General features: G+C 36.0%; 3 protein-coding genes and 1 long non-coding RNA gene across 5 annotated transcripts; 1 reads left to right on the top strand and 3 right to left on the bottom strand.

Annotated features, from left to right (window-relative positions):
- Positions 1 to 1424: 1424 nt before the first annotated feature.
- On the bottom strand, positions 1425 to 8804 carry LOC116160640 (serine protease easter-like). 2 transcript variants are annotated; one of them, XM_031473892.1, is made up of 6 exons: positions 8672 to 8804; positions 3703 to 4056; positions 3557 to 3653; positions 3298 to 3503; positions 2175 to 2276; positions 1425 to 2124 (listed from the first exon to the last, which is right to left on the bottom strand). In XM_031473892.1, exons 2-6 carry the CDS (start codon positions 3974 to 3976, stop codon positions 1808 to 1810), a joined length of 996 nt encoding a protein of 331 aa, XP_031329752.1. In that variant the 5' UTR covers positions 3977 to 4056; positions 8672 to 8804; the 3' UTR covers positions 1425 to 1807. The 2 variants fall into 2 exon arrangements, with proteins under 2 accessions (XP_031329752.1, XP_031329751.1); XM_031473891.1 differs by lacking the exon at positions 8672 to 8804 and adding an exon at positions 8400 to 8652.
- A 3573-nt stretch (positions 8805 to 12377) lies between these two features.
- On the bottom strand, positions 12378 to 14644 carry LOC116159990 (CLIP domain-containing serine protease 14D-like). The gene is made up of 6 exons (XM_031473100.1): positions 14388 to 14644; positions 13414 to 13776; positions 13269 to 13365; positions 13012 to 13220; positions 12874 to 12960; positions 12378 to 12825 (listed from the first exon to the last, which is right to left on the bottom strand). Exons 1-6 carry the CDS (start codon positions 14461 to 14463, stop codon positions 12509 to 12511), a joined length of 1149 nt encoding a protein of 382 aa, XP_031328960.1. The 5' UTR covers positions 14464 to 14644; the 3' UTR covers positions 12378 to 12508.
- Positions 14645 to 17427: 2783 nt separating this feature from the next.
- Positions 17428 to 19899, bottom strand: LOC116158925 (CLIP domain-containing serine protease 14D-like). The gene is made up of 6 exons (XM_031471795.1): positions 19693 to 19899; positions 18538 to 18903; positions 18392 to 18488; positions 18135 to 18343; positions 17997 to 18083; positions 17428 to 17947 (listed from the first exon to the last, which is right to left on the bottom strand). The coding sequence occupies exons 1-6, from the start codon at positions 19766 to 19768 to the stop codon at positions 17631 to 17633; spliced, it is 1152 nt and encodes a 383-aa protein (XP_031327655.1). The 5' UTR covers positions 19769 to 19899; the 3' UTR covers positions 17428 to 17630.
- Positions 19762 to 20661, top strand: LOC116158926. Its single transcript, XR_004142859.1, has 2 exons — positions 19762 to 19901; positions 20153 to 20661. It is a non-coding gene; the product is annotated as an uncharacterized LOC116158926 (long non-coding RNA).
- The last annotated feature ends 475 nt before the right edge of the window (positions 20662 to 21136 follow it).

Below are 21136 nucleotides of genomic sequence, written 5' to 3' on the forward strand. Positions count from 1 at the left end.
GAGCTGATAAAGGTTGCTGAGGTTATCGATCAATACAATTTAAGTCTTTATAGATATGTTTCGTTATAGCGGATGGCGGATGTGCCTTGGAAAATGTATAGTAGAGTGGTAGTCAAAACTTTCCATATAAAAAAAATTGTGGTAGAGTTTTAGTTTTTAATTGAGCTAGCTGGACAGGTGTTTATGTCGGTGGTTTAGTAACCGTTTGCCGATGCACATAGCAATATCGTGTCTATGGTACCAAAAATGTTGGATAGAATTGTTAGTAACCCTTAAGTTAAGGGTATTATAATAGAAGAAAAACATGGCTTTTTCTGTAATAGCTCGACCTATTAGGCCATGAACTCGACTAGCACAAACCTTAAAAATAGTTAACAATTATTTGATAGTGTAAACCATCACATTTTTGTTACAAAGCTTTTTAATATTGGTATAGAATAGCGTAATAATGTACCTATGTACAAATGATCAGATACATACCTTATGTTTAAAAATCGGTGATGGTAACATCTGGGGTTCCCCAGGGTGCAAATTTAACTCCGATATTATTCTCTATATTCATAATGAGCAAGTCGTTAGTATTAAAAACCTGATATGTTTCCCGAAATGGGTCGTGACTGTTAATATCTAATGTGACAATTATAATTTCATTATGTAAATGAAACAAATCGAAGACGCTTAGGGCGAGGTTTCCGTGGAGTTGTGGTGGTTTATTTGGGTAATCAAAATATTATCCACTAGTCGATAATGTCTAATTTTTTCCATGAATATTGAACGTATAATATCTTCTTTGTTTGACGGTTTTGGATAAAAATTGTTTTTGGGAGGCATATGCTGGTATTTCTGCGAAATAAAAAAACTAAAGCACATTAGACAAAGAAATATACGTGTAGCAAAAGCGGTAATGCCGAGAAACTTACATGGTATTCCAATAATACATATTATTTAACAGATATGCCAAAATTTAGACAATTTTGGGGATTTAGGAGTATGAAAGGAAGTGAAGACAAGTATTACTCATTTGGAAACAAAATGTACATAATTCTGTGTCTGAAATTTCATACCACTCAAATAATTATGACGAACGATACACTCTACACTATTAGTAACAAATTTATTGTATCAGTGAAACCCAGTGGTGATTTGTGTGATCAGAATACGAAGAAAATGTTATTATATGATTCATGGTGAGGTGAAAAGTCGAAGATATAAAATAGGGGGAAGTACTACGATTAAAAATATCCAGTATTCCAAATAAATTGTACAAGCGGAATTCAGTTTGTTACCACAAACTGGGGTCTCCAAAACTTCTACAGCTTCCGGAAACGGTCACACCCCTTGAGTCACCGTTGGTCAAGTTGACGACGAATTTTCTTTTTATTTATAAACCAGGTGGATATTATTTGGGGAACGTATAAAAGATCTTTTTAACAATTGGGTAAACTTTACTTAAAACATAAAAATACTGGAGAATTAATGTAAGGAATAATAATGGACTTTTCTTAAGTTCTACTACTATATATTCGTATTCTACATTAAATTAAAACTCAGATTTATCACTAACTTAAAAGACGTAATTATATACAATCAGTACATCACAGGCTTAATTTTAATAAATATTTACAAACACAAATATTGCGTATGCATGGTGCTTCGTTGTATCGTAGTGAAGCAAACTTAAGTACTATTTAGTTTACGTATTAAATTAGGTTAAGCCTATACATTAAGTTTGCGCTACTGTGCAGAATAAGTTAAATGATGATTCTAAGAAGGAATGACAATGAAAACAGTACGTGCATCAAAGGAACTACGGTCTTAAATTGTCCAAAATCCACTCCATGTATGAATCCGTTCTGGTGTAAACCCCCGGAAAACCTTCTTGCCCACAAAGTCTGGGCCCAAATGAGACTATACCATACTGCACAAAGCGGGAATCATCATACAATGTGTCTATCCTCTGCAATGGTCCTCCACTATCTCCCCCACACGAATCTCTCTTTTTATGGCCACCGGCACAAATTTGTTTTTCATTTAGAAGAGCGGGCGTATTTGCATAAATTCTCCGACAATTTTCCAATGACGTGACTCCGACTTCCACCTTTAGTAAATCTTCACTCCTTCGACCTAATTAACCTCGAGCATTAATGGTGTCAAAAAATATAGTAGTCAATTACCTGCTTCCGTAGCACCCCAACCCGTGACGATCAGTCTTCGAGAGGTGAAATTGAAGTTTCTCAAGGAGTTGTCTACGGGAAGGCAGATTGGCTTCACGCTTTCTAAAAAAATGTTTAGTTAGTCTTTCATGTATACCTCTGAGTGTATGTGGTAGTTTTTCATGGCGACGCATGTAGGAGTTTGTAAAAGTTTAATTGAAACATGAAATGCGGCATTTCGACTTGGAACAAGTGCAAGTTTTGACGTAGACGTATTTTTGAAAACAGATTTTCCGTAAATGACGTCAATTTGGTCAATATTTTAACAACATATAGGTATTGTAAATTTATTGCTAAAGCATGAATGAAAATTAGATAAATCTGTTTGCATTTGCATAACTTTGCAGTTCATTTCTGCTTTACTTTAGTCCAGTTTGACAAAACCAGTTAAAATAAGATTGAAAGTGGACAAATATGTTTGGCTATAGTTGGCCGTCTTTACTTGCAAGAAAATACCAAAAGATCAAATAAAAGGCGCATATATATATCTTTAACATGAAGTATCTTCAAAAGTCATCCTTCTCTATTTATCAAATGAGATTTTAATGAACTTTCAACGATTTTTCAATACTATGATGTCGTCTGTCCCAATGGTGGGCAGGAGGGCTGTTATGCTCCGAGGGTATTATATTGTGGTAGAGTTTGTTACTTACAAGTTAAAAATGAAATTCCTTCAACATTTAGCGGGAACATTATGTAATGTCTTTTAATTAATTGTTATGTAGTTAGTTATTCAACCGCAAAGACAGTACCATAATAGTATTGATTGCAAAATCTGTAATGTATTAAATTCAAAATTTATGGTATTCAGCTGAGATTATTCATGCGAGTTACAATATGACGTAAATGTTCAGGTGACGATGTAGGTATTTACGAAAAGTGCTCATAGTAGACCTTTTCTTCAACCTTGATCATTCTGTTCTACACTTGCTTTTAAATGCCAATGTCATTTACGATCTTGATTGTTTTTTTCTTAATTATTCAGTAATAATCTCTTAGGAGTTTTCTTAGTTGCAACTATTGGCAACAACAGTCCACCGCGGTCACAGAATGTTCTGATTTGTATCCCATGGGAGGAACTTACCCACACTGAGGTTTAATGGTGCAGCCAAACGAATTAACCCAATATCATCAGTATAAGTGGCCGGATTGTAGTCGGGATGTGGAATAGTTTCCTCAAAGTCCATATCCTGCACTGGAGGCGCGCAAAGTGTTTCCGCCTGAGGTTCGTTTTGAATTTCACAGTCCAACGAAGAACTGATGTTATATTCTCCACAACGTACCTGTACCCTAAAACAAACTCGTCAATTTCAAACTCATATTACAAAGACGAAGAAACTTACAGTTTCAGATTGGAAAGCTTCGTTATGCAATGTGCGGCCGTTAATATGTATCGGCTATTGATAATAGAACCGCCGCATCGAAAGTCCCGTCCATTTGCTGAAAGATTTATGTCAAAATCACATAAAAGAACCAGAAATTTACTTACGCGTATCATACGTCAATAAAGCCATCCACGGGAACTCGAACAGGGCGGTTTTATTCCCTCCTATAATTCGATTTCCACCAGGAAGTAGTCCGCAATTTTGCGGTAATAGATTTAGGTTCCTGTGGCCCGTAGGATTCTTTGGCTTATTGATCTGTATTGCACCATCTGGACAACAGACCTTCACCTCATTCCTTTCAAAACCGCACTGGTACTCGTTTAGTATTTGAATAACCTGGGATGTTAGTGCTGGTGCCGATTGAAGGTACTCCACCATTGGCCGACATTGCTTTATAGGTACACAAGTTCCGATTCCTCTGTATGGTGTTCGGCAACCATCGTCGTCGAATGCCCATTCTAAAAAGGATTGCTGCTAATATTATATGTATACAAGTTTTGGAGTATATTTTGGAAAGCTTTAAGTTAGACGTATGCTTAATATCTGCATATCGCATTTCATCGCTACTGGCACGAGGTTGTATCACCCAGAATTATGATCCACTACGCGATAACAAGAGACAAGCAGATCTAGAATGTGAATACCACCACAAACCAATGACATGAAAAATAGAGTTTCTAGCAAATTGAAAATACAGCCAATACACACTTCAAAAGTTCATGCAAAAAGGAATTAAAAAAAAAGAATGTCCATACAAGAAAAAAGAAAAAAACCTGCACCAGGTGAAAAGAAAATACACATAACTCAAGCAACATGGAAGCCAGAGATACCCATATGGAAAGGACTCGTGGATCAGACTTGATTAGTAGCTTCGGAAATTTTAAATTGCCCTTTTTTGGGAGGCTAAAAGAACATCCTTTCGCACCGCAGAAGAATTATATCTTTTTTAACTTCAAGTAAAATGCAAACCAGGGCCGTAGCTAGAGGTACGTCTGTCCTGAAAAATTTTAAGCCTGCCCTAGCCAGATTTCAAAATTTCCCATTGTAATTTAGGATATCTATACTATGTTTTTTTAAAACCTGCAACGTCACAATGTCTATCGATATAGTAGTTGTATTACGAGAATTTATATTAACATCTCAAATGGCGTCTCACCAAGTCAGTGGTTTATCACACAGATTTTGTGAAGCTTAGCTTTGACTTTTTTATCTAATAGATGCCACTCGGCCAAGATTGTACTTAAAATTTGGTTCCACTTGTTAGTATAAATGTCTGAACACATTTTTATGACACTTTATTAACTGTACCTCATCTTGGCAAAAATGGAAATAAGATTTAAAGAAAACGACAAACTTCTATAACCTGTTTCCAGTACCAAAAAAGAAAATATTCACTTAAAAAAAAACCAAATATTTTAGCTTTAGGCATCCTCAGAATAAATTATGGTAGTTAACAGATTTATTACAAATCAAAAACAAGAGAACCCCGACTTGGGTGCGAGAGTGAAGAGTGTTTGTATGTAACACGAAGTCGAGTCTCTAATTTCCCAGTTCTATAACTAGAATTAACCGTCGAACCAACGAATGTCCAGTCTGATCCTTTTTGCATACGAGTACGAACAAAATTGTTAAAAATCCCTAAACTTGACTTACGATTGAGAAAATTCAATGCAGTGAAGAACCAGTGATTAAACTTTAAAACACGATATACAAAATATGACTTTATGTTTTTTTGTATTTTTTTCGAGCATGTTAGGTATGAAATATAAAACGTAGAGGATTGCAATTGCATACCGTGAAAGAATAAGTACCTAAAAGTAAGTGACATTTTGTTTGATGAGCACTAAATTCGTTCCAGGGTACATTTAATGCACTAGTAACTAGTAGGTCATTTTGAGAAATTAAGGTTTCATTTTAGATTTAAAATTATTGTAATGGTTTTTAAAAAAATTGCCACGTGTGTTCATAAACCCAGTAGATTTTGAATTTTTTGTTAGTTTAGGCAAGCCTAGTGATTATTTGCAAAATAACAATTTTAAAAAATGCTTGCCAAGACCTCGTCTTTGCTTCTTTTGTCATAGTTTAAGAAGCTACCGCCTGTCCTGAATTTTTGTGAGCCTGTCCTGATTATACAGTCTGGCTACGGCCCTGTCTAGAAGTATTGGTATTTCAAATTAGAAGGTTCGAATCAAAAAGGCAGTGACTGTTTTGAGTACTTTGCATAATCCTATGAAACAGGGAGACATGCACAGGTTCCAACGGGTGAAAGGAAATCCAATAAAAGTGATCAGTTACTTTTGGCTTATAGTGTTCCTGGGAAAAGTCGCTGGTGGATGAGAACTGTTTATTTCTGCTATTGTGAATGATTTTAATCCTTACAAACATATTCTTCAACAGTGGACATATCAAACCTACGATACATCTGAAGCTGAACTGATAGGATATTTTTGCCGCCGAACTAAGTCTGGCTCAATTTGGCCATGGAAGAAAAAGGAATCGCCCATACAGAAAATTGACGGCACTAAATGCCCGGAAAGCTAAAAACGTGGAAAGCCAACTAGTAGTTAAAGGTAGCAGACGATCATTACTGTCATTGCAGTACAGAAGCGGTACAGCAAAGATCATAATACAGTGTGTAGAGTGTGATGTTGTCCTGTGCGTTTTGTTACATTTTACAAAAATCGTGAATGATCTCTGTTTAATATACAGGTTGATTCAAATTCGAGGGCCCCCAGCCACTGTAAGAGATAGGTGGATAGGTACGTAGTTAAAATTTGGCGAAGTTGAGTATTTTGATGCCGTTTTGAAACTGAAAAAATTTCGACCACTTTCGTAGCCAGTTTTAATGTGGAGGGTATACTCCTACCACCACCCTAAAATTTAACGCGACCTGCAAGTCGTATGCCGCAATTTAAAATGTTGTTGGGATCACGAGGAAATACATTATAGTTTCAGGTAAAAGATACTTGTACATTTATTGATCCCTCATTAAATTTACCGAAAAGGTTTACTATTGAAAGTTTAATGTCACCCTGTGAGGGATGAGATGTTGCCAAAGAGAGAACGTCTTACAAGGAGAAATGTTCTTTTTGATTCGAATCATACTCATACAGTTTTTGATTCAAATGTAACTATTACCTATTGTAAGAAAAATTACTGCACAAACGCATTGATTTAATTTAATTACTTAAGGCCAATTGCACCGTCAAAATTAAGTATCCCTTAAAGTTAAGTATAACTTAAATACCATAGCAACGATTGTCTTAATAATAAATAAATAAATAAATAATCATTTAATGTCCTACAGAAAAACATTCCAATTACAGGACATATAAACGTTAATTACCTGGTAAGTGCACACAAAGTAAATTAAATCAAATAAATTTGTAAACTAAAGATAACTAAACATAATAATAATGAGATTTAGAAAACATACCTTAAATTAGCACATGAATAAGGGAAAAAGAAACTAAAGATTGTTCATTATATTTATAATATCAATCAGTCTATGAAAATGGATGTCGCCGAGAAAAGATAAATTATAATAATCGTTGCCATGTATTTTAAGTTCGACTTAACTTTAAGCAAGGCTTAATTTGTTGATGCAACTGGGGCTTAGGGAGATGGAATTATTGTTTACAATTTCTTTATTATTGTTATTTGGATTTGCGGAAATAAAACATTCCAAGATATGTTCTACCACATTTTGTCGTTGGCGCATATCCACAACCGAATGTCGCTATTTCCTATATTAGGTATATGTACTCAACTTGTGTATCTCTTATTTTCTCATATTGTGTACTTTCCCCACATGTTTGCTTATATTAGCCACTTCTGATCGAATGATATGTCCGAATCCGGAAGGCCTCCCAAAAACTGCCAAATATTCATCAAATTACCTACTCTTCATATTGTGCCCATTTAACTATGGGGATTCATTATCATCTCCCGGACACTTTGCGTTGTCGTTAACCACACCAATTTTGCGCAAATGCTTTCAAAATCATTGCCTATTCACAAATTTCTTCGGAAAAATGATAAAAAAAGTTACATCGATACAAAATGAAGTGTTAAACGGTAGCCTGATGAGTGTTGAAATAATTACTTTTACGGCATTATCAAATATCGTTTGAATTGTTTTAGTTTTTATACAGTAGTTACGGTTTTCTCAGTATACATGTGGGTAAATTACTCAGACACTTTTTAAGAATGAAGTACGAGCAAGTGCGAGTGAATTATAAATAACAAATCCTTCACATTTCAATGTAATTATATGGTAGTGAATAGTGATTGTTAATGCCGATCTAAAAAAAAATTTGACCAAGCAGTTTTAGTACAATTCTGAGTATTCCTATATTTTTACAAATCAGGATTGCGACCTCCGACCTGACCTGACGCATGTGGGGACTTGGCGCTTGCATGCTTAGAAAAACCCAGCACTAACCGAGAATTTTTTTACAGATTGTTTGCTACCGTTTTTCATTCCGCTGTATAAAAACCAAGACTCATAACACCTTTGTTGTATACGGATTAATTAGCAGACTGACAAAATTAAACACCTTGAACTTAAGCAATTAGGGGCACATGACAAAACCAATGAGTTTCAAAATTTTGGTTGCGATTGATTTTTATTTGGACGACCACAATGTACCTAAAATTTCTGTCAAGAAAATTTATGTATTTGAGGTGGATTAATTGGACGACCTACCTCATTTACATGCTGGCAAGGTAATATTGTTATTAATTAAAATTGAAAATACCTACGACTAGCACGTTTGGTTAATGAGGAAAAGCAACTTACGTGAATTAAGAGGTTTGAATGCTAAGCACCAAATAATTACACAGATCCAGTGAATTCGTATAACACCCATGACGAAAAATTAATTTTCTTTCGAAACACTAAATTATTTATTTATAACAAATTCTTGACAGACTGCAGACTTGTTACTACACTCGCGCGTAGAACCTCTATACGAGGCAAGTGAGGACTGTGAGAGTGGTTTTGCCCACGGCAGCGCATACTTTATACATGTTCCAAATATTTTGAATTTGATATAAAAATTTTAGGTTTACCCGGAAAAAATCTGCCAGTTCGGTTTGTGGTATTCCACACCGGTGCGTAGAAACGTAATTTCCAAACCGCACTGCTCTCATATCTCTATCTGGTTATCAACGCACAAACATTACAATGAAAATTACTTTCACTTTGGCCCAAATTATAAAAGTGCGCAAATCCGCCAGGTAAACGATCATTATAAGCTTGACCTTCAAGTACCTACCACATTAAAGTGCGCGATTTTTCCATTGATACCATGCAGGCTACAAAATCGGAAGTTGGTGTCCTCACATTCGACGTAGGTACTTTACAATTTCCAAAATGTATCCACATCACCCCGAAAAAATGTTGGAAAGTGACTAAGAGCTACTTCTTTGGTACGTAGGCGGATTTTCTACTGTGCCACCAAGAGTCAGTTTATTTATTTCATGTCCATGAATAGTATGTTCAGCAAATTGAAAAGAAGCTGTTCTTTTGTGAAATGTAGACCCACCCACCCCTTTTTACTCAAAACGCTATTTTTCCACCGATATCTACTTTGTGACGTCAACGAGAATCTGTAGACATCGAAATTATGTTACGCCCGCAGGTAACGTTTTGTGGGGAAATTCCTCCCGGAAAATTCCCGCCGTCAAACCGGCTCCCCAAAGATTCACTCATATAAACCCGTTTGCGAAGTTGTCATCGACAGGAAAACACGCTCCTATTTATTATTAAATGTACCAATCCCCCCAATAAAATTGGTGGCCTGTAATTTCCGCCTTGGAACAAACGTTTCTTGGTTTCGTTTCCAGTAAAATATTGTAACCAAGCGCAATGTGACAATTACCTTTTCGTTTTTCTACGAAAGGTATATTTTTTTAAATATGGTTTTCGTGTAACGTATAACCTTTATGTTTGATCAATGGTTCTTAATAACTTTTTTAATCCTAGTGGCCAATTATGACCTCTTCCGATTTTCAAACTGTTTTAGGCCATGGCATTGAATGTACGATATAACAATTAAATCTAAAAAAATCGGTTGATAAAGGGGATCAAATAAGCATTCTTTTCTAATAAACTGAGGTCGAAAATGTTTCTTTGGGGATTATCATGTTTTTGTGGCGCGCATTTTATGAAAATTGTTACAAAATCAGGAGAAGCATACGTATTATACAGTTATACGGCTGGAGGTCCATTTTTGGCTTTCTATTTTGCGAACACCGTTTCAAGTTTTGGAAATATATGTTAGTGCTTGTTCACAATGGACATAAGCGTTACAAAAACATAACAGATACATAAAACATAATATTGACATAAGACATAATTTTACGCAGGTGGAGAAAGTGTTCACAGTGACCGTAAGATTATAATTATCTGCGTAGGCGCAAATCCAAAATTTAAACTCGGCAAAACGTCAAGAACATAGCAATATTATTTGTGGTGTATATGTGTGTGTCACTGAGATGGATGGAAATTTCAACAGTTTTATTGCTTTTACTGTTAAGAAGACAGAGAGACAAAGTTGTTACAAAACAAAAACGGCGTTGGTGGGTCAGACCTATAAATCGAGACCGAGAGAAAAGGGGAGAATTTAAGAATTTAAGCGTGTCTAGAAATGAAGCTGCATGATGAAGAATGGTTTTTTTCATACACCAGGATTATTCGATCACCTTAATAGGTCTTTTGTCCCCTTTATTAAACAATTAGGGTTTTAATCGCACCAAACTAATCAGTAATTCGACGTCTATATGTTTTCCATGCCGTGTTGATATAATCAAAGAACAACACACGAAGGACCAAACAACACCAAACTATGAAATAATGCGCCAAAAACTATGTACCAATTTAAAAATAACCAGATTATGTTGGCAGAAGAGATGTCATCGACGTTAGACGTAGTAACTGAAATGTCAAACCAACAGCGCAGTGCTGCATCTTTGTACCCAACAGAAATACACCTAATTCCACTAGATTTTTCATAAAACCTACGTAAAGTTGAAACCGACCCAACTTTATGTATTTTTTATGTACCCTTTCGGTAGGACATAAAACATACGCAAACATTTACAAAAAAATAAAAATTATGTAATCATTGTGAACACCTACGTTGGTTTGCTACTATTCAACATTATGAATTATGCATCTGTTATGTTTTTGTTACGCTTATGTCCATTGTGAACAAGCACTTAGACATATGGTAACGAAAATTGACGCGACGGATTTTTGAAAAAAAAAGTGTGGAGGGCCGCAGAAACGCCATTGTACTTTTTTTTTCAAATAACTCAACATTTTTATTAAATTATTCCAAAGACCTTATTTTTCTGTGCACAACCTACGAACATTGTACTCGGTTTGATTACAAAGAAACAGAAAAAAAAATGCCAAAATTAAAAAAACTAAAACTGACAAATACTTTTTATCGGCAAAATTTTTACTCTGATTTCGTTAAAAATTTTTTTTATTGTAATTTTAACACAGGAATAGAAAGAAACATTAATTCTAAGCAAAAAGTGTTCCATACATTTTTTTCGGAAAGTTAATAGGTGCTTCTACAGTTATTCGCGAAAGTATGAGTTTTTCATAGAAAAATAAATGTTTTTAATTGGTTATTCGCGAAAAATTTGAAAAGTTTGCATTTTATAAAAAACTGTGGTGAACAAAATCCTAGCTTTTAAAAAAACAAAGAAAATGGGTGTTTCATACTTGCTGTATGACCCAAACGAACCGAGTTGTGGATTGTTAAAGGTTAGCTCTTGTTCGTCAAATACTTAAATTAGAGAGATTTTACAGTCAAATAACGGTAAAACTAGGCATTTTTCGAGAAAAACGTAGAACTTAGAATATTCTTTAATTCTTTAAAAAACCTTTCTTCTTACACGACTATACAGTGCTCTCTGTCCGTGACCACCCATTTTGTATTGAAAGCATAGGGCTAATATCAGTCCATGTACTATATGGTCTAAGCATTTCCTTCATATATGACAGCATGAACGATGCATTTAAGACCTTTTTCGAAAGATGCTTCCTATTAATCAACGCCAACAGTTTTTCATAATATATTCTTTATAATAGGTTTTTGCATTTGGATTTTACAGGTTCTTCTGCTGCAGCAATAAGCCACGAATAGACGGTGTATTGTCTTCTTCAACCGAAGTCATTTTATTTACAAACACGGTGATTTTTTTTATACGCAAACGTCAAGTGACATTTCCATGGTAATCATGGAATGACAAATAATAATAATAATAAATAATAATTCGAGTATAACGTCAATATGATTTCATTTTATTTCCTTTATTTTTAAATTATAATGCAGTTATAATAAAAAATACTATAAGAAACGCGTGTATAATAATTGGTCTTTAAAGCACTTGCAACCTTTAAAGACTTGATTATACACTTGTTTCTTAATATACTATTAAAACATGTTTTAGAAACTTTACACGTCACGATAGGACTTCTAAAAGAATTCGATCTCGACGAAATTTGATATTGGGGATTTTTTCTACATCAAAATCAAGAATGTAACGGTAAGATTCGAAATTAACTTCAATTGCAATCCTTGGTTGGGCAACAAAGATGGTAAGAATTTCATTAAATTATGTAAGAACAAAACTGCCGAACGAAAATCGAACCCGGACGCCCGCGTGGCAGCTGTCAAAGTGTCTTGGAACGCCAAACAAATTGAATAAACATTTAGTTGTACATAGATATTTTGAAAGGTTATACGATCAAATAAAGTTCATGAAGAATGTGTATTTAATGTAAATAAATGTTATGATTACATTTTGGGGAACAATGATACTGGATGTTTTAAAATGATGATATCTTAATATGGAAAAACCACAGTTCAGAGCATTAATTAGTATGGCTCACGCATTTAAATTGTCCAAGATCCATTTTAAGTGCGATTCAACATTTGTGTAGACGTATGGAAAATCGGTCACTTCACAACTTCTTGGCCCAAATGAAAAAATACCATACTGCACGTGATGAATGTCGTCATCGAAAATTCTTATTGCTTGCAATGGATCACCACTATTGCCGTAACATATTTCCGCACGTTTTTGAGTCGCGCACAAATGATCTTCCTTTATTTGCATCGGTAATACTTGTGCATACGCCTTTTGGCATTGCTCTTGGGAAGCAATTTCATTTGTTATCATATGTAGTTCAGCACTTTTCACGCCTATGACAAAGCACAAGGTAATTCATTGTTACTGTTTCTATTTCATACCTGCAAGTCCCCAGCTTGTTACGGTAAGCCATCTGGTAGAGTTTTTAAGAGTCGTGTATACCGGGAGGCAAATTGGTTGTACATTTTCTAAAATACTCATTCAGCAACCATAATTGTTAAAATGTAAACGATACTTACCAGCATTGAAATTTAGCGGCTTTTCTAAACGAATTAGACCGATATCATTCGTGAAACTTTTTACGTTGTATCCAGGATGCGCAATAATTTCTTCAATGCCAATGTCTTGTACTGGGGGTGCACAAATTGTTGTATCATAAGCAGGACCATCTTCGCCTTCACAATCTATCGCCGTATTTAAATTGTATTCTCCGCAACGGACTTCCTTTCTAAAATTTACAACCTTAATATTTAAATGTTGAAAACTTGAAATTTACAATTTAATTTCACGGTTCTTCGACAGACAATGAGCAGACGTTAAAATATATCGGTTATTGATAACAGAACCACTGCAACGAAATTCTGTTCCATTGGCTACAAAAGGTCATTACAGATTAACGGAGCAGCAACAGGCATACTTACGAGTTTCATAAGACAGTAAGGCCATCCAAGATACTTCAAAGAGAGAAGCTATGGTTCCACTACGAACGCGATCTGTTACTAATACTGCTCCGCAGTCTTTGGGTAATAAATGGAAATTTTTGTGTTTTGTTATTGAATCTCCATCATTGACGTGATTTTCTATTAGACCGTTTGAGGGACAGCACACTTGAACATCTTTTCCTTTAAAACCGCAGTGATATTCATGTAATCGTTTTGAAATTTCTGGCGTTATTACTGATACCGAGGATAGATAACTTAATAGTGGCTTACACTCCTTTATAGGTATACACGCTCCCGCTTCTTGAGTTGGAGTACGGCAATCAGCGTAGTTGGATAATGTCTCTATAAATAAATATTTCATAAAGCTATTTGTATAGCAAGGTGCATTTTGACGTTTGGGTCATGCGAGTGATGTATCGAAATATGAACAAGTAGGTACTCACGCTAAGACCATGAAAGAAACGACAAGTTTCTATGTCAGATTAAATTCAAACAAATAAGGAGGAATTTTTGCAAACTTCAATTTTCCAGAAAACACTCTGAATATGCTCTGCGTCGTTTTCGTTTACAATGGGCAACTCGGAAGAATCGCGAAAACTCTACAACCTGGTTTTCGATTGTTACCAAAAAGGTTCCAAATCTCCTACTAAATTGCAACGCGATAGCATCAAAATTGCTACCTGTGTCGAGGTGACAAGAGAGCGGTTACACACACATACGTACAGACATTTTTCACGTTCATGGATCCCATCACAAACTTCTATGGCTAAAACTCGTTTAATTTTTTTCCTAATAAAGGGCTTAAAGCGTGCACGAGTGTATGAATAGATAAAGAAATACATGTATGAGAGATGCAGCATCGGAATTTAGTTGACTGAATTTGATAAGAGCAAACCAATAATACCACGCAATACTGTCAATTCGATTATTTATTACTAAAATGTAAATCTTACCTGACTTCAGATAGTCGAAGGCTAACAACCAAGTAATTATACTTAGCCAAAAAACTCGAAAGGTTGCGGTGCACATTATGGCAAAATAGAGCAACTAACTTATCCGTACAACTGGCAAAGATTTGCACGACAATCCCGTACACCACATTCTTAACCGCCAAATATTGTTGATCTGACGTAGAAAATTTCCCGGCCTCTTTCGAGGTATTCGATGTTAAGACTTTCTTATTTTGGTTCGCATCTAAAGTGGAAGTAGTAAGAATTCATTCTTTCTCTATTGCACGGATAATCCATTCCATCAGCTCTTCATCACGTGTTAAGCTTTCGGAATGGTCCATATATTTTTTTATTTTATGCGATAATCGCACTAACGTGCCGACCTTCAATTCAGATAATCTTAATTAATCAATTAATTATAGTTCATATTTTTTCTCCATTTGTATTTAGTTATTTGAAAATGCTCTTTGACACTTGAAATTCGTCAGCTTGAATCTGTGACACACTGTGTACTATTAACGCGTAGAAAACTTCAATATTACACTGATACCTAGTTCAAACTCGACATCGAGTCCGTTAACAAAGTATTTGGCGCTTGCTATTGGGGAAGAATGACTCTTCACGCGATCTTAAAGAAAATATACGTATATTGTATCACTATATACTGCTATATTTTCCAGCGCATACACAATTTGGCAACAAAACAACACATTTTACTTTAGTAAACCAAAGATTGTTCAATCCTGACCCTAACAAATGCTGAGCATGAATCATTACTTCGTTTTTCGCCACGTACTGCTTCAAAAATACCGCAGTGTGACAAGATGCGCTGTATTGAGCCTGCAGAAACCTCTTTTTCGTGATTCTGGCCTTTTCTTTAAAATCCTTCACGTAGGATAAAATCCTTCACGTAGGATTTTCAGAACTTCCAAATAGTACCAGAGATTAACAGCTTGGTCCTCTGGAACCCAGTAGATGCAGATGACGTCTTGATTGTTGTAAATAATGATCACCATTGCGCAGAATTTCGATATGCTATCTACCCGTGTTCAAGGTAAAAATACACTCTTCACAATTAATTTTACAAACCGTTTGTATCATGACCAACGGCACTCATTCTTACTGTACAGGACAAATGGAACGATGCGCGCATTGACGACCACTGTCCACGGTAACATCTACTTACGCTCGATCATGGTATAATAAAAACGCTCGATGAAATGTGCAGCGATCAATGACGGAAAACGTTACCCTCTAAAACGAACACTTCGCATTTCGTTTGTAATCCTAGAAAGTGCAGAAGGTAGCAATGGGTTAGTTAATGGACCATATACCTAAATTGAACGGTTTTTGAAGTAAATGAATTTATCAACAGCAAAAACATAAGAAGAAAAGTAATAAAATTATAAATTGTGAAATATCCAATTTTGGCAACATGCGCACGCGTAAACGTCCGTTGAACGTCAGAAGTCGAACGTTCGGGTTGAACGGCGCTTGAGAAAGACGATTTTAAATGGGGAAGGAAGTTGGGAGGGTTAACACAAATTATAGTCACATGACTGGTTCAAATCGATGTCAATTTATTACAAAAATATTAAATGGTCTCAAACTGTTACAAAATATATGAATGTTTTAAATTCAAATTCAACCTAATTTGTCAAAAGCAATTTGTAGTCAAAAAGATAGATGTCGAAATTGGCACAACAACTAACGAAGCTTGTAATGTATAAATTACTATCCAAATAAACATATGAATTACAATCCAATCTCAACAAAATTTTGATCGCATCGATGGAACGCATCCGTTAATAAGAGTTAAAGCTTGAAATGCGAATATCTCGAGAGTGACATATCTAAAGACGACCTTGCAAGGCGTCACATTGACTGCATTTTCCCGATCCGTTGCTATAGAGTGCGGTTTACCACACATTACTACATTTGGCTTTGCGGTTTATTAATCATAACAGGTAAATGTGAAACAAAACTTTCTGCAGAGGCACCTCTAAATAGCATTATGCGGGTCACTCTGTAATTGGGCGCATGCCTGTTGAGGGCCCAAACCAGAGAGGGATAATAAAATAAAAATAAAAATAAAATAAAACATTATAATATTTTACCCGAAATCGTCATGGAACCCTACTTTATGTCAGGAAATTTTAGTTTCCATGACAGAGGCAGTAAAATTTTACCACACAACTTTTCCTACAGCCTATCACTTTACCGACAGCACCTGTCACTTTTCCCACCGCACCTGTCACATTGCTAAACGTCCATAATGACCCCTGTCATCACTGACAGATTGACATTAATCATATGTTATTTTATATTACAATACAACCGGTGCGGCCGGTAAAGTGAGAGGTGCGACCACGGCAGGAAACGTAGTCTGCTTTGCCTCTCTTAAGAAAACTAAAATTTCCTGACAGAAAGTAGGCATGCGGTGCCAATGAAGGTTTCATGACGACCTTGGGTAAATAACTATTAAGGTAAGGTCGGCGGCCGCCGTTGACGGTCGCTATGGAAACCGCGTCCATAATAGGCCCGCCGTTGACACCTGACAGCGACCGTCAGCGGCGGCCAGCGACGCTCCAGCGAAACCGCGAGGTAAGTGAGTTTTTACTGGCGATGGGAGAAGTTGACCGGCGAGTCGTTAGGCTATATTTAGCTCATCTTCATCATTGTTTATACAAATATATTTACCCTTAATATAAATAAATAAAATATAAAGCGTTTAAACTTATTCAGACTCAGTTGAACGGCGTTAGATTAATGACGGTGGTACTGTAATTAGAATCCAAGATCGTAGATGTGAAACAACGTTAGATACAGATTGATTTATAGCTTGTGTACTAATTAACCGCGGGATATGGATATTTGTCAAAGAGTCTTGGAATGAAACAAATTGAATAAACAGTTGTAGGTACATATTTTGTATCAAAGGTGCTTTGCCATCAATGGTACTGTTTTAGCACCACAAAGAAGACATGGGTGTTCATCTAACGAAACCCAGTCAAGTACAGTCAAGGTAGGTAATACGATAAAATAAAGTTGATGAAGAATGTGTATTTCTTGTAAATAAATGTGATGATTACATCTTGCGGCAGAAAGATGGTGGATGTAAAATGATGATATTAACAAGTGCAGACAAGTGCATTATGTATGTATTTAAAACCACTATAAATGCTTATGATGATTATGATTTATGATTATGCAAAGACCACAGCTAACAGCATTAATTAGTATGGTTTACGCCTTTAAATTGTCTAAGATCCATTTTAAGTGCGATTCAACTCTTGTGAAGACGTATGGAAAATCGGTCATTCTACAACTTCTTGGCCCAAATGAAAAAATACCATACTGCACGTTATGAATGTCGCCATCTAAAATTGTTTCTATTTGCAATGGATCACCACTGTTACCGTAACATATTTGCTCATGTTTTTGAGTTGCGCACAGATGGTCCTCATTTATTTGCATCGGCAATACCGGTGCATACGCCTTTTGGCATTGCTCTTGCGAAACAATTTCATTTGTTATCTTATGTAGTTCGGCACTTTTCACGCCTAAGACAAAGCACAAGGTAAATTCATTGTTATTGTTTTTATTTCATACCTGTAAGTCCCCAACTTGTTACGGTAAACCATCTGGTAGTGTTTTTAAGAGTCGTGTATACCGGGAGGCAAATTGGTTGTACATTTTCTAAAATACTCATTCAACTGCCTTAATTGTTAAAATCTAAACGATACTTACCAGCAACGACATTTAGCGGCCTTTCTAAACGAATTAAACCGATATCATTTGTGAAACTTTTTAGGTTGTATCCAGGATGTGCAATAATTTCTTCAATGCCAATGTCTTGTACTGGGGGTGCACACATTTTTGTATTATAAGCAGTAACATCTTCGCCTTCACAATCCACCAACGTATTCAAATTGTGTTCTCCGCAACGGACTTCCTTTCTGAAATTTGCAAGCTTAATATTTAAATGTCGAAAACTTAAAATTTACAATTTAATTTCGCGGTTCTTCGACAGACAATGAGCAGACGTTAAAATATATCGGTTATTGATAACGGAACCACTGCAACGAAATTCTGTTCCATTTGCTATAAAAAGGTCATTACATATAAACGGAGCGGCAACAGGCATACTTACGAGTTTCATAAGACAGTAAGGCCATCCAAGGTACTTCAAAGAGAGAAGCTATGTTTCCCCCAAGAAGGCGATCTCTGACAGATAATCCGCAGTCTTTGGGCAATAAATGGAAATTTTTGTGTTTTGTTATTGAATCTCCATCATTGACGTGATCTCCTATATATATTACACCATTTGAGGGACAGCACACTTGAACATCTTTTCCTTTAAAACCGCAATGATATTCATGTAATCGTTTCGAAATTTCTGGCGTTATTACTGGTACCGAGGATAGATAATTTAATAATGGCTTACACTCCTTTATAGATATACACAAGCCCGCTTCTTTAGTTAGAGTACGGCAATCGGTGTAGTCGGATAATGTCTCTATAAATAAATTTGTCATAATCCTATTTGTATAGCAAGGTGTATTTCAACGAACATTTAGGTCATGTAGTACGTGATGTACTGAAATATGAACAAGTAGGTACTCACGCTTAAACCGTAAAAGAACCGACAAGTGCCTGTCAGAATTAATTCAGGCAAATAAGGAGGAATTTTGCTTATATCCATAAAACTTCAATTTTCCAGAAAACACGCTGTATATGCTCAGCGTCATTTTCGCTTAAAATTAATAGCGCTCCAAAAAACTCGGAAGAATCGTGAAAACTCTGCTACGTGTTTTTAGATTTTTACCCAAAAAGGTTCCAGATCTGCTACCAATTTTCAACTCAATTGCATCAAAATTGCGAGCTGTGTCGAGGTGACAATAGAACGATTACACACAAATAGGTACATACAGAAATTTGTGACGTCCAGGGTCTCCATCCCGAACTTCTATGGCTAAAAGTGTTTTTAATTTTTTTCTAATAAAGGGAGCTTAAATAAGCGCCTAGCCTAGACTTTTCGCTTCGATAAAATTAAGATATGCTTTATGGTTTCTTACGGCTTGACGCAGGCCTAGGGGATTGGATTAAACAATCGAAAATAATCAAAACAGCAGAAGGAAAGCGTGCACGAGTGCATAAATAGAGCAAGACATACGGCATATGGATTGTGGTCGGAATTCATTGCCTGAATTTGAATGTTTGGCAACTGGAATTTGATATGATAAACCAAATACATACAACGCAATACTGTCAATTCGATTATTTATTACAAAAATTTAAATCTTACCTGACTTCAGATAGTCGAAGGCTAACAACCAAGTAATTATACTTAGCCAAGAAACTCGAAAGGTTGCGGTGCACATTATGGCAAAATAGAGTAACTAACTTATCCGCACAACTGGCAAGGATTTGCACGACAATTCCGTATACTACATTCCTTGCCGACAAAAATAATATTGTTGATCTGACGTAGAAAATTTCCCGGCCTCTTTCAAGGTATTTGATGTTTTAGTTGCAACTTTTTTTATTTTGCTTCGTTTCTAAGGTGGGGGTAGTAAGACTTCATCCTTTCTCTATTATGCACGTAAAATCCATTCCATCAACTCTACATCACGTGTTAAACTTTCAGAATGGTCCATATATTTTTTATTTTATGTGATAATCGCACTTACATGCCGACCTTCATTTCAGATAATCTTAATTTTTTACGATAATTAATTATAGTTCAGTTTTTTCTCCATTTGTAGATAGTTAATTCGTCAGCTTGAAACTGGGAAAAACTTGTGCAAGTGATTATAGTCTTAATCGCCCGGGTGCAGTGGCAAGAGGGCCCAGGACATTTCGCCGAATGCCCACAACGCCGACACGATATTTTGATGGTACATATCGCCGACTAGGGACACTACGCCGATAGACACAAGGCCGACCGTGCCCAGAAGTGGTCTCAGCAATGGAGTGGACGCCAAAACCGTACCTGGTTTTAAACGGCGTGATGGTAATCAACTTTCCGAAAACGAAACTTATTGAGATTGATCTGCACCAAGTCCTGTTGATCCCCAGGCCCTATATTTTCCGCAATTATGAAAGTTTCAGTTGCTCCTCCATCAGCATAGGAATCTTGGAATTTCACGCTGTTACCTTCCACTCTGAGGTTATACTCACGCAGATCAATCTTTGCTTAATACCTTCCCACTAAATGTACATCGTTTATATAGTCCACATTTGAATCAGGCCAATAAATCGCGCCATCGTGTTATGTTATGTTATGTTATTGCAAAAAGAGTATTACTCTTTGGTTATTGTAACTAGGAACGCGAAATATCCCATTAGTTGGACAATAACAACGAGATAAATCTTATTACTGATAGCATTGAGTTTATAACTATATATATCGGTTATTAGTGTGTACCTCAAGTCAATGCTGATAGCTGATAGTAAGTATTTGACAACCCATCAAAATCCACTTAATCCACTCATGGGAATAATCCGTTTTAACTGTAGGACTCCTCACCTCTTCTGAGGACGATTCGATTCGAATTACAATCAAGGAAGTAAACATCTGGAACAAAATTTTACGGTTAGGGGTCGGTCGGGGGATCGGTGAAACAGGCGGTCTTCTTTCCTGTCCTACTGGGCGATCAGTTTCAAATGAAGCGTAAGCGACAAGGATATCATAGTGAGAAAGAGCGATACCAACTCTGATCAAGTATGGGGACTTTACAGAACGCTTT

The sequence above is a fragment of the Photinus pyralis genome, unplaced genomic scaffold (genome assembly GCF_008802855.1).
Source record: "Photinus pyralis isolate 1611_PpyrPB1 unplaced genomic scaffold, Ppyr1.3 Ppyr1.4_LG1, whole genome shotgun sequence".
NCBI classification, from domain to species: domain Eukaryota; kingdom Metazoa; phylum Arthropoda; class Insecta; order Coleoptera; family Lampyridae; genus Photinus; species Photinus pyralis.

Coding starts and splice junctions, on each gene's coding strand:
- LOC116160640 (XM_031473891.1), bottom strand. CDS start 8,469: ATGGGTGTTATACGAATTCACTGGATCTGTGTAATTATTTGGTGCTTA. Junction 3,654..3,702: donor TTTATTGACGTATGATACGC/GTAAGTAAATTT, acceptor TAAATCTTTCAG/CAAATGGACGGGACTTTCGA. Junction 2,277..3,297: donor ACCATTAAACCTCAGTGTGG/GTAAGTTCCTCC, acceptor ACATTTTTTTAG/AAAGCGTGAAGCCAATCTGC.
- LOC116159990 (XM_031473100.1), bottom strand. CDS start 14,463: ATGTGCACCGCAACCTTTCGAGTTTTTTGGCTAAGTATAATTACTTGG. Junction 13,366..13,413: donor CTTACTGTCTTATGAAACTC/GTAAGTATGCCT, acceptor GACCTTTTGTAG/CCAATGGAACAGAATTTCGT. Junction 12,961..13,011: donor GCCGCTAAATTTCAATGCTG/GTAAGTATCGTT, acceptor TGAGTATTTTAG/AAAATGTACAACCAATTTGC.
- LOC116158925 (XM_031471795.1), bottom strand. CDS start 19,768: ATGTGCACCGCAACCTTTCGAGTTTCTTGGCTAAGTATAATTACTTGG. Junction 18,904..19,692: donor CTTCGACTATCTGAAGTCAG/GTAAGATTTAAA, acceptor ATTTATTTATAG/AGACATTATCCGACTACACC. Junction 18,084..18,134: donor GCCGCTAAATGTCGTTGCTG/GTAAGTATCGTT, acceptor TGAGTATTTTAG/AAAATGTACAACCAATTTGC.